We start from the raw sequence: 15,638 nt of genomic DNA on the forward strand, positions 1-15,638 counted from the left end.
CTTGTAAAACACTACCCCCTCCTCCCAAAGCCCTACTTAAAAAGAGAGACTTATGTTCACTATTTAATGAATTCATACTTCATAAAAGTTTCTCACTGCACTGTACACTCACATGCCACTTCCAAGATCAGAGCCTTTTCAAACAAGTCTTCCTTCACTTTTGCAGCAACACATAACCTAATCCAATCCTATAGCTCCACCACATCTCCAGATAAAACATACTATTTGACTTTTACAAAAGAACACAAATTTTCTCATATTCTTGTTTTTCAAAGTAGTATCTTTACAATTTGTTGCTGACAAAACTTCAGAGCCAAATAAACAGGTTCAAATAACCAAAGCCATATCATGCCTGTGCTAAAGAATGCAAATCTTATTTATCCAGAACTATATTAAAACAGGCAGAGCTCCATCATGTTCATCATAGAAAGATGACTGGCAGAGCAGGTTAACAACAGAAATAGATTAAAACCAATTGTACATTGTGACTAAAACAATCAATTAGCGAAACTGTTCATGTTTCCTGAAGACAAGAAATACAGGACACTAAAAAAAGGTCACCTCTCAAAGACTTTCTGCTTGTAAGCCATTAACATTACTATAACTCATTAGCGAATAGATAGAAGTTTTACAGTCAGGATAAATGGATCTCAAAAGCATTACTTCAGCAAAGATGGTATCATTCAGAGTATTTGCAGTTTTCAAAATGGGTACAGAAGAATGAGAGATAATTTGCAAGTAAGTAATTAAAATGTGTTATCTGAAAAATTTCATGCCTGTTTTTGATCTGCAAAGTTCCCTACTGGAAAAATTACCCAGGACATCAAAAAGGAATTAGCAGCAGGGTACAAAATACCAAAAGCTATATAAATGACGTATTTCATCTGAAGGTGCTTATGTAGTGTTACAGGGTTCTAGAAATTATGAACACTAATTGATGCTAAAAAATAATAATCTTTAGACATATTAACATTATATAATTATGATTTAAGCAATGCATTTGTTTTAATCCAAAGACACAGAGAAATGACCAACTATTAAGTAACTGTCATCTGAAAACTGGTACCTAGCCAGTTATTTGCTCATCAGCCTAGACAACATTCTGATAATGAAGATGTAAGTTATTTTGGCAAAATATTGCAAGATGGCAAAGGGATAATTGGCTGTAACTGAAGACATTTGGGCAAGTACGTTGATACTAGTGTGGGTACACTGGTTACTAGCATGGGTAGATATGCTCCTCCTGAGATAAAGAACAGTAACATTTTATCTTTTCTCTTCTGTTTAGTAAATACCCAGCTGCTAAGATTATTTAAGAAATACCAAGCACGCATGTATGCAAGCCATGAACAGTTACCTCTGCTTACTCGAGAGGGTCCACATTAGCAGCTCTTCCAGCGGCTTGTACAGAATGCAGACATGCACTCCAAGTACATGATCCGAGATCAGCTCTGGGGACCCTTTTGACGTTTTGGTCCCAGCTCTTCTCCCCGCAGGCAATTTCTGATCTTCCTACTCATAACAAATGGGAGTGACCAGAAGGCTACACTCCTGGCATCCCCTTGAAGCAAACACTCACAAAATGCCTCTGGAATTTAATGTTGCAATAGAAAACTGGATTACTCGGCCCTCAACGCCAGCAGTACGCAACGTACCAACTGCATGCAGTATGAGTTGGAGCTCACTACCTGCTGCACTGATTTGTTCTAACACTGATCCTAACAATCAATTTTTGGTATCAGAGTGTACCTGGGATTTCTTGCTAGCACATACACAAATTAGAACCTGAATACCCATAATTCCATCAGAAATAAGCTTTAAGGAAGGCAAACGCTGCAAGCCTGAACATGCATCAGTATCAGGGCTGACTGCAGTATTTTGCAGGGGCACAGATGTGATAAGCCTGAATTTAGTTCATGCTCCATTACATCTGAAAAATAAAACAAACTTTTTCCAACTCAGATGAATCCATCTTTACACTTTCTACAGCATGCATGTTTACATTCACACTCATTAAATAAAAGGGATAACTGTCTCATTCATCTAAACAGAAAGTGAAGAATATTTTCAGCTTAATTGGCTTAAAAAGTAAGTCTTTGTATTTTCTCTGGACTGCCTGGAGTTTAGTAACACTGGAACATGAAAGCTCGTTGAAGACAAGAATACATACAAAAGATGAGTAAGAGCTGAAAGCCATCTTCTCACATAAAAGCAAGATTCCACTAATCAGAGTTAATTGTCCATTATGCAGACTCTTACAGGACCTGCCTAGTGAGAAATCCCAAAATGGCAATTACTGCTGTTAGGCTGAGCAGTCCCTCCCCACTTGAGGCCACATCCAGCAGTAGCCGAGACTCAGCTACAGCCAAGATCAGCATTTCCAGCTGAGGGCAAAATGATGTGGAGTGGGCTCTGGGACATATAAAGCTCAGGCTGCGCAAGACAAAAATGTGTGCAGTTATGGGAGAAGAAAATGGGTCTGGGGTCTGTGTTTGAGGGGAAAGTGTATATCGTAGGAGGTAAGGATGTAGGATTACAGTAGTGTAAACCTTCACAATCAAAAAAAAATTTCTCCTAGAAGAAAAAAAAAATAAAATCACTGTCTTGTGTTCAAGATCACACTGCATATCTGGGTAGACAGAATGGACAGCACATTGCTACAGTGCATACTAAATTCAAAGATTCTAAAAAAAAAACCCAAAAAACCAGTTACATACTATTGTGCAAATTAAGACAAAATGTATCATATTCTGTCAACACTGAGCCAAATTTTGCAGCACTTATATTTTAACCAAAACCTTGTATTATGTGTCTTGCTATTGCCCATTTTTTAGCTACTGAACTCCTAGACTGTATGTAAATATATATGCATGCACTTTCTGTTTTTTTTAGTAAGAGATCTATAGGAACGAGTAAGAAGAGAACAGCATTAGTGCCAAGAATACAGCACACAGAGCTAAAAAAACCCTAAAACATCTGTGACTCTGCAGAGGCAAATTTATCCTGAGGAATGTACAGTTTTTAGTTGCTAGGAAAACTGTAAAATAACAGCAGTATACATAACCATGTATTTTATTACTAGCTGAAAATACTACGGTCTTGAGGCAACCACCGCAACTCATGTAAAATGTTGTCTGAATCAAGATCACAGGATCTGGCTTACGGATGAGCAGTCCCCAGCCATGGTCTGTGAAATCACTACCAGTCTGCGCGTGGTCTCTGCAAACACACTGGGCTGTATTCTCTGCAGGGGTTACTGTACTTCAATGTCAGTACATTTGTCCAGGGTGAAATCTGAGGGCTGATGATGGTATCTGAATACAAAAAATAGAGCAACACTGCTACAGATCAAAGGGTTAATTACCAATCAGTTTGGAGGGAAACACAATAGTCTTTTTAAAGACTATTAAATGATGCTATTGTTAAACTAGCACCATCCTCCTGACTTTGGTATTGAAATTTCACTCTGAAAGCTCTGGAGGAGACAAAAATTACCAGGCAAATAATTCAGCCTTTAATATTGTAGAGGTTTGTAGTTGTAGTTTTTGGCAGTAATGAGGGAAAATACTTTCTAAAAGTACTACTGATTTTCAGCTCAACACTTCCTTGAATGTGTCAATTTAAAGACAAAAAGGGCAGTGTTTATATCCAATTTTTAAAAATTGTAATAACATGCAGTGATTGGAAATCTGATTGTTCCCAAATTAGAGCTAAGATAGGCTATCGGTAACAGGAAGAAATACAAGTAGAGCCAATTTTCATTTAACCATAATCACAGGGTGCAAGCTCAATAAATATTCTTTTCATGCAATGCCATTTGCACTACCTTACAAAATACCAAGCCATTCCAGGGACTAAAACTGGAAAATTAGCTGTTAGTGGCATGCTGTATTTCCAAGTATAACATGGCTTACTGTACTGTAGCGTTAGCCAAAGTTTGAGGCCTCAACAAGGTAGTAATAAAATTCACTATAATGTCAGTTCAGAGCTTTTCATTTAAAAAACCCCAAACAATCTCAGTTCTACAGTTTCAATTTTATCAAAATAACTGATCAGGAAAAAAATGTCCTTTACCATACTTTACTGACTATATCAGTGAAATATATGTTTAGATGTTTTTGAATATGCTCCATTTAGCAATGCAGCTATCTGAAATCACTCTGAAAGGTTTAAGTTGTTTGTACACCTTAGTATTTATTTTTAAAATTTGCCTTTTAGGAAAAATTGGTTTTTTTCTGTGTGTAACACTAATGAGAAAAACCCATCACAAAATGGATGGGTGTCAGCAGAAGAGATATGCTGGTCTGTTAACCTGGTATTTTGAGTACCAAATATCAGCAATAACAGAGAGAAAAGATTTGAGGTGATTTTACAGGAACCGCACCATTTGCCAGCACAATGCTATCCGCTCTCTAACTGGAGCCAGAATGTTTCAGGACATCACGTACAGCCTGACAAGCAATGCATTCTGCATGGTTAGTATTGCAGGTTTGTGGAAGGAGGGCAGGAAAATTGAGAATTCACTTGATTAAAAGCTCTGTTCTTTAAATGAATGTGCCTCAATTCTTGGTGCTTCTCTGGATGGTGTCTGGTCTTTCTTCACTACCTTGAAATTCCCGCATACACTAGCACAACCTAGTGCTTGACTGCTGCAATAACATGCTGAGCAGGGAAAGTCAAGTCATTACACCACCTACCTCCACCAGGTTTTTAGAAACAGCTGCAAACCCTTCTTATATTCAAAGTCCTCAAGTCCTTGTATTAGAAAAGAAGTTGCTGAGTCTAATTAACAGCACAAACACACTGCTTAATTGTTTCCTCCTTGATTAGAGGCAGAGTCATAACAAGGAGTTTAAATGGCAGAGGAAGCAGTCTTAAGACAATGGGGTGTTTCTGACCAGTTGTGCCTTTTAAACAGATTCTCTATTTCTCTTGCAATGATAAAACAGAAAACCTTGCTGTGCCCTCACTGAGGACAGACACCAACTAACATATATCTTAAGTCAAGTCAGCTACCTTCAGAAAACTGTTACCAGCAGAGACAACATATAACCAGCTAAGAGATTAAGGAAGAGAGCACAACTTTGAACGCCTCACCCAGAAAGGAAGTAGCAAAGACAGACTCTGGAGTTCATTATTCTTTGTGGGAGAAAAGGTCATTACAGCAGGATCATGTAAGTAAGGTCCTGGAGAGCAACCATTGCAGGTTCTTTTCTCTCAAAGGGGAAGAAAGCTCTCTACCAGATAACTGGAATGAAATCTCTAGTGAGGTCTTTTATACAAATAACCACCTTCATCCCACAGAATGGAAATGATTAACTCCTTTAGTTTTTCGTTTATTTAACAACGGAGCAGTGTTGAAATTATCTTGGTTATGAACCAAAGGGTAGTTCAAAGTTTCCTTGCAGGCATTACTATTTTAAGCACTTTAACATAAAGTGCGTTATATAGTAATTGCACACCATATGCTTTCTGTGTTTTGGTGTGAAGAGGCTGCCAGATGGGCTTTGACGCTTCTAGCTTAAAGTGTCTGAATGGAAAAGATTAGAAGAAAGAAGTGCCGCCAGGATCACACTAAACAATTCTGTTTCTTATTTTGTAAAGTACGTGGCAAATGCAGAGCTGGCAAGTTCTTTACCAGATGACAGATATATTAACAAAGTAGAAGTTGTACAGCATGCTCAAGAAACTAAGGTATCACAGTCCAATCTGAGTTCTGATAAGCCATAAAACGTGGTAAATTTGTAACCTAAACTAGTGCTTGGCTCTTCACTCTCATCCTTCTGCCATTATGCAGAAGGAAGTGACTTGGGAATAATTTTCTTGCTTATCTTACAGACTGATTCAGAGAAAAAGGACAGAGAGGATGATACCTAAAACCAAAGGCACCTCCTAGTATCCATAAAAAACAGAATAGTCAAAAAGCTCATTTAAACCTTGTAACTATTTCAACCTTTGCAGCAGTGCTATATTCAAGCTCACAGAACAAGCTGGCACGGGAAGGTGGATATTCGGGTATATCTTCTACAAAACAGCCAGGCACTACAGGAGACAGAGAGATTTTGTAGCCAGAATTTTCTGCATTATGACCCAACATCATTTAGTACTTCACTCTTGGAGACCCCATATGGGGGAGCAGATGCAGTCAAGGTGATAACAGAGCTCTCCTGCCTTTTTGTAAGAGTTAATCCTGAGGTCCTGGTCAAATTCTACCAGAAAGACGTTTAGAAATGAACTTTAAAACAAAAAAACCCACCTTTGACTTTTAATGGGACTCTTACACCTATCTCATTCAGTTACTTCTGGAAAATCCTATTCTGCCTTTCTAATTTGCACTGGCTTTTTGCTGTGATATAGTATTCCTCTGGCGCTTTCCTAAACTGCTGCCATGTACAGACTGAACAAGCTTATTTCACTTCACACAGGATGACTGTTTCACATTACCAGAAACAAAGGATGCTCACTACTTACTCAAGAACTAGTTTGCTGCCAATTTTAAGACACTCTCATTTCCATACTATCGGCTCTTTACAGTAAACAGAATATTTTCTCCATGCTTCAACACCTCCGTGTCAGAAAATGATTAAGATATCTTGCCCACTACATAAATTGGTATCCTGCTATATAAAATGAGCTACAGGAGGACTAAACACTGACATACTGAACTGGCAACTTTCGTTCTACAAAAGAAAGCACTACAAGCGAAGTTACAAACCCATGACAAAGCTTCCAAGTACTAGCACCCCTGTGTCTGCAATGACAGCAATACTGTGATCAGAGCTGCTGATATACTGGATGTGAGCATAATTGTTTGTAGAAAGGAGGCACTGAAAGTCAACAAAATAGCTGACAATCTGCTTTCTACTCAACTTACTATCCTTTGGACAGGGTAAAAACTTGCCTTGTAGCACTGCACTCTCCAGATGCTCTCACTTCGCATTTCTTTTTGTGACACAACCAAATTATTAGTAAGAGCCTCCCTCCCAGAGCATGAACTCCTTGGGAGTCCTTCCAGCAGGGAAGAAAAATGCAGTCAGTGTCTATACAGCATAAAACTACTCCTTTGTGGTGAAGAGGGAGTCATTTAGGAAGAACTAAATCTTTGGGTTTTCTGCTTTAAAAAATCAGATGACTGATTAGAGCTATCCAAGCAAGTAGCCAATTGATTCAATTTCTTTTGGGTCTGATTATTTACAGCAGGCTTCACTCACATTCTGAAGAGAGGTTTGAGAGGATCACGTGTTTCAAGCACTGTCAACAGGCGTTCAGACCACTGCCAAAGAGGAAAAATGCCCTTTGAGTCTTCTTGTAACTGTGAAGGAAGTCTTTTATTTTCTATGCAGGACTTGGCGAAATAAGAAGAATGAACTGTAAGTTCAGCTTTCTTAAAAACTGCAGGGTGGGGAGCAAAAAGTTGATTAACATAATATTTAGGTAACTGAAATATGTATCTCAGAAATCCCAGTGGACATAAATATCAGCGGACAAACAGCACAAAAAAAGAGGATGAACATCTTAAGGTTGCTAAATGCCAGTTACAGAGCATAACCCTGAGAGATGATCTGTCGTAGCTGGGGCTCACAGATTCACACAAAACTTGACTTCGGAATAATATTCTTTCCCAACCATCTATATTAGGATTTTATTTACTTATTACCTCCCTGCAATACAGCCTCTTAGGTATGAATGCATTTTTGCTTAAGGAAGTTCATAAAAATAAGGCTGATAATAACCCAAGATTGGGTTGGGGGTTTTTTTTCCGTTCTCTTACTGTGTTCAAAACCCATTTACAACTTACAACTTCTGCCTCAGAAAACATTTTATGAACTCTGCTTTGTGCTTGGACCAGGTGAAACCATGCTAAAAACCAAAATACTGACAAGTATCTGTTTGAGAAATACATTGGTAAACACAGGCCCACTTAAGGAAATACTCATCCATGTAGGCACTAACAAGTGAAGGAAAAGATGTTTCTATGAGTATTTAAATAATAGCAGAAAATACTTAAAATACCTTGATCAAAACCAGACAGATTATCACACTGTGTACACAGGGATCAGTTTTTCAACACGAGTTTATACTTTTATTCAAAGACACATTTCTACTTACTTGGTTAGCTTATGGCCTTTCATTGCTACAAGGAAATCTCTCACAGTCTCAGGACTCTGGTATCTACAGGGTGTTTTTGAAATGTACTTCAGTGTCTGCAATGGATAGAAAGAAAGGATACATTATTTCACAGTTACTATTTGCTTTACCACTTGTGTATGAAACAAGCCCATTTTGAAAAGTCTCCTCAGTACTACTCAGAAAAAATGGAAAAGTCAATTCAGGTTTTGGGGTTTGGCTTTTTACTTTTTTTTTTTTTTAACAGTGGGAAGTGCTGTCACAGGTGACACAGATCACTCACATTTTTCTGTCTTCAGTAACACTATACTGGTATTTGCTGAGGGAGTAAGAAACAGGCAATACGTAACTATGACTTTATGTAACGGAAATTACATTAGTACTTATCCAGAAAGCCCCAGTGAACTAATTCCATAAAGATATGACCCACTCAGCTCATTACACACCCCGGTGAGAATTACAGCTTTGACTATTCCCCTCTGTGGCTTTGGACAGCCATTTATCTGATGTGTTCAAAGCCCAAAGTCGCATTTGAAGCGTACAGGAAAGGAGCTGAGTTTTAGCTCTGTCTACTAAAAAGACACATGATGTTTGTGAAAGACATTTGCTTTCTTGGTTTGAAATAATCTCAGGTGATGCTAAGACTGTGATCAAGACATACTTACAGCTGTGCTGAATAGCATCACTCAGATGCAGTTTTCCTTTTAAAACCAACAAACATTTAGATTCAAAGCTAGGTTAAAAAGGTACCAAGATATGGGGTTTGGGTTTTTTTTTGGTAGTGTTTATTTTTTGTTGTGTTGTTTTGTTTTTTAAAAGCAGTAACACTTCAGAAAAGTTGAATACTATTTTTCAAACCATGTTACCTTCTGCCAAGTTTTCATGTGCTCAGTGCCAGGGATACTCTCACTGCCAGCCCATAAATAACTCATTAAGCTCTCCAATCTGTGGTTGTTTTCACCCTTATATGCATATTTGGCAATGCTTTCTTGAAGTTCATAGAAGCAGGTTAGGTGGGTTGTCATTAAAATCTGCAAGAATACTGTAGTCTTAGAAATGTATACCTGACTTGAGACAATTTATCTTTGCTCCATTTTTTACATGTAACACCTACCAACCTCAGCTAACTTTTGCAGCAGATGTGACATCTGCTTGCTTTTTTTCTTTCCACTGGAAGTAGCTTAGAATCTTCCTGAATGTTGCTTGGATTAGACCCAAAAATGAAGAGTTGGAAATAATGACCATCAGTGAAATAGTCAAGGAAATCCTTGCATTGTCTGCATTGTGTGCATCAGCAACTGAAGGGTTTAAAAGAGTATTGTCAATACTTGCTTTAAATTAAGGAAGAAAATCTTCATCTGTTGATACTGCATAGTTACACCTAAGGCTTAAAAGTATCAATACAACTGACTCATGATGCACTAGCTGGATTGCAAATACAGACACACATGTGGTAGGATACCACATGCACAGATCATCTATAATATAATAAAAACCCATAAAATTCTGTATGATACTCTCTCAAGTTTCTTTCTCAGAAAATCTTTAAACTGAATATTTATATTTAAAAAGTCAGAAGCCAAAAAAGCTGAACCAGTATTCACAGAGCAGAAAACAACAGATACTGGGAACAAACAGATTACAAGATCAGTATGGCAAATAAGAAAATATGCAAATGTATTTTCAGTGTATTTCCATTAAAATCTGTTATTTAAAAATGCTAGGTAAAGGAAAACAGACTTCAACAAGACAGTGTAATTCATCCTACTTAACAGATACAATGCTGATGAAATATGAATCACCGGTATTCTTCAGGACCAGTTTCATTGGACTACTGAGAAATATATTTAAAAGCACAATAGGGTGTTAGATAACCCTCCTTTCTGTAAGCCCTGTCTGACATTTTCAGATAAAATGAAGTTCTTATTCACCAATAGTGACTGAAATGAAATCACAATATTGTCATGTAATAAAATTATTTAATAGGAGTAATTTCTTTTCCGGTTTAGTCTTTTTTTGGCAGTTTCAAATCAATTAAAACACCAGGCATACAGCAAAACATAGCTCCAGGTTAGCAAGCTTTATCTAGTTACTGTAGTACCAATGGATACAAGCCTGCACGGAGCTCATGAAGACACACAATGCCATAAGATCAAATTCTGGGTTTTTTTTCAGTCAAATATGAAGAAAATATACTCAAGAGTTTACACCAACTTCTCTCCATGCACAAGAATGAGCATCCTATAGGTATTTAACATGTAGCAATATAATAGGGCAACTAAAGCTTTAAGGTGCATTCTGACAAAATATACTTACAGGATCTCTCAGCTGTTTCAAAGAGGTACAGGAAGAGACTCTTCGTCTCCATGAAGATTTAAATTAGATTTTTTTGTAAGCCCCTATTTTGTTGAATATGAGGCTTAGGAATTACAACTCTATACCTTTTCAAACAAAGCCAGAACTAAAACAAAACCAAAGCCTAGGCCAAATCTTATTCACATGAGTAGTTTCACTGCTCAACGGGATTACTCATGCAAGCAAGGCAAACTGCTTTCAACTTGCTGCCAATCGTGGTGCTACTCATGCAATTCTCTGACACAGACACAACAGGTCATACTGCAAGTCTGTTATGAAGTTGCTAATTTGAGATATTTCAAATGTTAATATTTGTATTACACGATTTAAGAAGTTCTTCCTAGCAACAGATTAAACAAAATTACCAGTCTGGCATCCAACTGATGTTGCTATCTGTACATGTGATTTTGTTATTCTTTTGACAAAAAAAAAAAATTAAAAAAAAAATCTATTTTAGTTGGATATTATTAGTTTAATTCTGTTAATAAAAAAACCCATATGCGATCTGTGCCTCAGCTTTGAAATCATGATTACGTGATATCATCAATTCATCACATGATAGCAAGTTCTGCCCTGGGTCTTAAAAGAATAGAATATTTGGAATAAAAAAAAAAAAACAAAACACAAAACTAAACAGTTAAAAAACAGGGGGGTTTTTTATTCTTCTTGTGATAAGATTTTAGCAAGACCAGCTGCATTCCTCTGCCCTGACAGTGCAGTTAGCCTACAATCTGAATGAATTGACCACAGAAAAGTGACAAAATATTTTACTGTGTTTTTTTTAACATGGGAATTTTGATACAAAATTATTAATATACAGACCTAAGGATGTGAATTACTCCAGCCTGGGCTAATTTGCAAAGGAATTTCACTGTGCTACTCACTTCATACATGATTGTGTTCAGATTCTGCTGACCAGAGCTCTGCTTGTTTTTTCCACTCTCTTTGCGCTGCTGCTTAAGATCAGTAAGTAACTGGAACACCTGGAGAAAAAAAAATAAAGTGTTTTAGACCATTTGCGAGTATTTTACCTAAAAACACTACAGCAGGAAAACATAAATGAACAACGCAAAATCCTACCAACCAAACAACAAAAAAAAAGCATGGCTTCTTTGGTGAACGCACCAGCAATGAAATGAAAAATGTTTTGGCACGAGAATGATGAATAGGTAATTAAATTGCTTTTTTAAAATTGTGACTATTTTAAGCAGATTTTCAGCACTTGTTAAATGTTACCCAAGAGCCCCAACAAAGATGCTGCCAGGATGAATCTATCCTACTTGTTTATCTTATCTCATGTCCTGAACAGAGTTGGGTCATACCCTGCTGTACTGGCACAGAGCTCCCATTTAAATATAAGTGGTGCTTGAAACAAAATGTCACACAAGTTTATGGCCCTACTGGGTTTGTTATGACAGATGTATCTATAATATTAAAATGGATATATATTCTGTCTCACAGAGATGCAATTTTACGTTATCTGCAAAAAAACAAGTAAACTCTACAAGTGTCACGCTGCCAGGAACCAACTAAATAAAGGCTTGACCTATAGATACTCCTGAGATTAGTGATCCTATTGTAAATTCCAGTGGAGTTATTCATAATAGTAAATGTTACAGTGACCAGCATGGTGTTATGGTATGTTAAGCCACAAAGATTAAATTAGCTCCCTATTTCATCACAACAACGTAATACAAGCAGACGTTCCTGAAACAAATGTAATAAAGTTGTCTTCATATTTATGATGCAGTGAATATTAATGTAGGACTGAGATTCAGAGGGTAAGTCTGAAGGGAAAGAAGACGTTTTGATTTTTGCAATTGTGCTTTGTCAAATCTGTTGCAACAAAACATCTTTATTCATCATAGACAGATATGCACCAAAATATTGAGACAGCATCACAATTACTCTTTTATTCCCATATTAAATCACATTAGGTTGAAATTTCTTCAGATGTTTTGCTTCAGGCTTTACGGTATATCCGGAGCCAATAACTAAAGAAAGTAACAGCCTACTTCTTACTGTTTATCCCCTAATTTTTAACTAACTTCATTCAAGATCCAGATCCAATGGCATTATAAACTGACAAGTCCATAGAAATAAAATACAAACATTTCCAGACAGCGAGAAATAAGAACATTACCAGCTACAGATCCTGCAATTACTTTATACTGCATCTTCTATGAAAAAGAAACACCTTGTTTATCAACCACCAGTAGTCAATCCTCACTTGAAAGGCAAACACTGAAGCTATCAACTTTTATCTAATAAATACTTGAAGAAAATATAGCCAGTGACAACGAGATACGAAACAACAACTCCAAACTCACAGAATAAATGTAGGCATAGGACATACAATATGTCAGTCTCAAATATTCCTTTCAAACACCACTTTCTGTGCAAAATATTACCTCAAGAAAGAGAATGTTAGCTATGCCAGTCAAATTGCAACTGGGAAGAGGAGCAAACAGAAAGAGATCGGTAGTTTTAGAGGAGTCAGTACTTTGAAGAGCAGTGAAAAGCCATGCCTAAAAGCCTATAGCTGCAGGCATTGCAAATCCCTTCCTGCAAAGGAACTAAAGGCTGCATGCACTACAACTGTGCTGTGAAAGGGAAATGAGAAATAAGCACTCTCATCAGCAACTTCGTTTTCCACTTCCTTTTGCTCTTTTTCAACACACAGAGTATATTCACCAACAAAAAGACTCAGCTGAAGAAAGTTCTGACTGAAGAGCATGAAGAATGGATTCTGCAGTTCTCCCTATTCTGGACCAAACCTTAGGACATCTACAGATTTTACATAATGTGACTGACACCACTACTTGAACCTCAGCAGGCAGTAATACCTAGATTCCAACAAATATCTCAGCAAATGAAGAAGAAGGAAGCAGAGATGATTTTGCAATAAATAATCTCTGAAATACTTGCTATTTTCTGTACTGGAATAGTACATCTTTTAACAGACACTTAATACTATTTTGGCTGACATATCATCTGTGTCTTAGGCAAGACAGTTCTTTCCAAGTACCTCATTAAAGCCCTTCTAAGAGTCACCAGATGGTTGCTGTGCTATATGCAGACAGATGGGGCTCAAGATAAAACATTTCAAGATTTATTTCAGAATGGGATGAAACAGCTGTGCAACTTTCAGGCTTCAGCAATAAAACAATATAAACAACATACTTGGGTTATTAAAACCATTCAAAAAAAATGACATTCATAAACAAAGCACTGAAATCTTTCCACTACCTGGCTGAAATTAAACCAACACCACCACTACATTTCTTTCTACCTCACTAAAAAAATACCTTTACTCAGGAGAGAGGAAAATTATTCAGAACTTACCTACACTAGAAAATAAGATTTTTGTTTGTTTGTTATTTGTATGGCAATATTCATTGTTTGTTATGACAGGACACTGCACCTTCCCCATGACACCAGATCAAAGTACATCACTGGTTTCTAGGAGTGTTTATCATGAGTAACATATCTAAGATCAGCAAATGGCCTCATGCTTACTATAACCTAAACGGCTTTGGAAACACCTCAAGATGTTTTAAAAAAAATACTGTCAAGCATTCAGAGATATAAGACTGTGTTTCCAGTAGCACTGGCTTTAATAAAACTATGCATTAATGAGTTATAGGTTCTCAGATGATATTGCACATTACAAGGTTAAATATGAAACACTGATTCTAGCAGCAGCCATCTGTGAAAAATGTTTGAATTTTTCCACGAGAATTTTTATTTGCAATATTAAAGAGACTCCAGCAATCAGTGTGTCATATACTTGGTGGTATATTGGCTTATCACAAGATAAAAGAAAAAAGAAAAAAGATATTTTGGACATTGCTGCCCCATTACAGAGATGTCAACGTTCTCGATTTGGGATCTGATACACCATACGTCATACAAAGCACCAGTCAATCCACTGCGCTTGCCCACATATACAAGTGTTTTAAGCTGTGGAGAATCAAATCCTAAATAACAAACCACCATACACAAGATGATTCAACAAACCAACCACACAGCAACAGCGTAAACACGACAAGGCTGACGTTAGTTACTGACATTCTAAAGATCTGCTCCTCATCTATTTGAAAAACATATTTATATCTGTTTTTACAGATTTGGGACCAATGAAATAATAACATCGTACCCATTACTAGTGAAAACTAGTAATTTTCTAGAAAACTAGATTTTCTTTAAAAAGCTTTTTTCTTAATAACAAATCAAATGGAGGTAGTGGAAATCACATACAGGTCTTGCTGATTGCCACTGGCAATTTTCAGCTTCCAGAGAAGTATACAAGTGACTGATTACAGCTTTAAACTGCTGGTTTAAAACCGGGACACAGATAAACTTACCTCAAAGTTACTTAGCAATGCGGCATTTGCATCTTTTCTAAAAAGGAAGAATGAAAATTATTAATATATGTTCCAAATGAAACTGTCTAAAATTTTTCTTTGCCAAGTCACGCAGACTCTAAGAGAACAAACACTACTTTCATAAAGTTAAAAAAAAAAAAGTCATCAAGAGATCTATTTTTGGTGATTCTACAGTTAATAAGTTGTTGCCACCTCTGGAAAATATTTTTCCATATTTTTAGTAGAATCATTACATAATTACACAGTATATTTTGCACAACTTGCCCCATAAATCATAATACACTTATAAACTTTTTACTCAGCCACACAATTTCATTCACTCACCCAATTTTACAAACTAAAACCAAATTGTCTTGCCTCTTTCTTACAAAAAAGGGCCTCCAGTTTTATTTGAATAAAGACTGACAGCAAAAATAATTCAGATTACACAGACTATTTATTTATTAGCCATGATCATGGAAAAAGAAAATACAGTTACTATTTTTAGCACAATGTACATGTGTGTGCATAGATATAGATATGGCACTGTATTTACACATACTGTACTGAGTAAAAAACCCAAAACTTAGTGCACTTCCTCTTTATTTATTCTTTGAATCTTTATGTGGCTACTCCTTTATTAGCAGGGCAAGGCTGAGTTTCCCATTTTCCACCAGCCAAACACTTCCCCATTAATTCTGTCCCAATTAAGCAAGAATCATTATCTACTGCTAGTAGGCTGAACGTACCGAGTCAAGCACATATTTAGACTAATCACAAATCTATTAC

General features: G+C 36.7%; 1 protein-coding gene across 7 annotated transcripts in view; it reads right to left on the reverse strand.

Moving 5' to 3' along the window:
• Window positions 1–15,638, reverse strand: part of CRCP (CGRP receptor component) — a 62,010-nt gene that overhangs the window by 14,534 nt on the left and 31,838 nt on the right. For all 7 annotated transcript variants that reach the window (XM_049801749.1, XM_049801750.1, XM_049801748.1 and 4 more), the window contains 3 exons: window positions 14,850–14,886; window positions 11,367–11,465; window positions 8,110–8,204 (listed from right to left, as the gene is read on the reverse strand). In XM_049801749.1, the coding sequence (XP_049657706.1) occupies window positions 8,110–8,204; window positions 11,367–11,375 (104 nt within the window). In that variant the 5' untranslated portion in view covers window positions 11,376–11,465; window positions 14,850–14,886. The remainder of the gene's footprint in view (window positions 1–8,109; window positions 8,205–11,366; window positions 11,466–14,849; window positions 14,887–15,638) is intronic.

This window comes from Accipiter gentilis, chromosome 6, assembly GCF_929443795.1.
Source record: "Accipiter gentilis chromosome 6, bAccGen1.1, whole genome shotgun sequence".
Taxonomy (NCBI): domain Eukaryota; kingdom Metazoa; phylum Chordata; class Aves; order Accipitriformes; family Accipitridae; genus Astur; species Astur gentilis.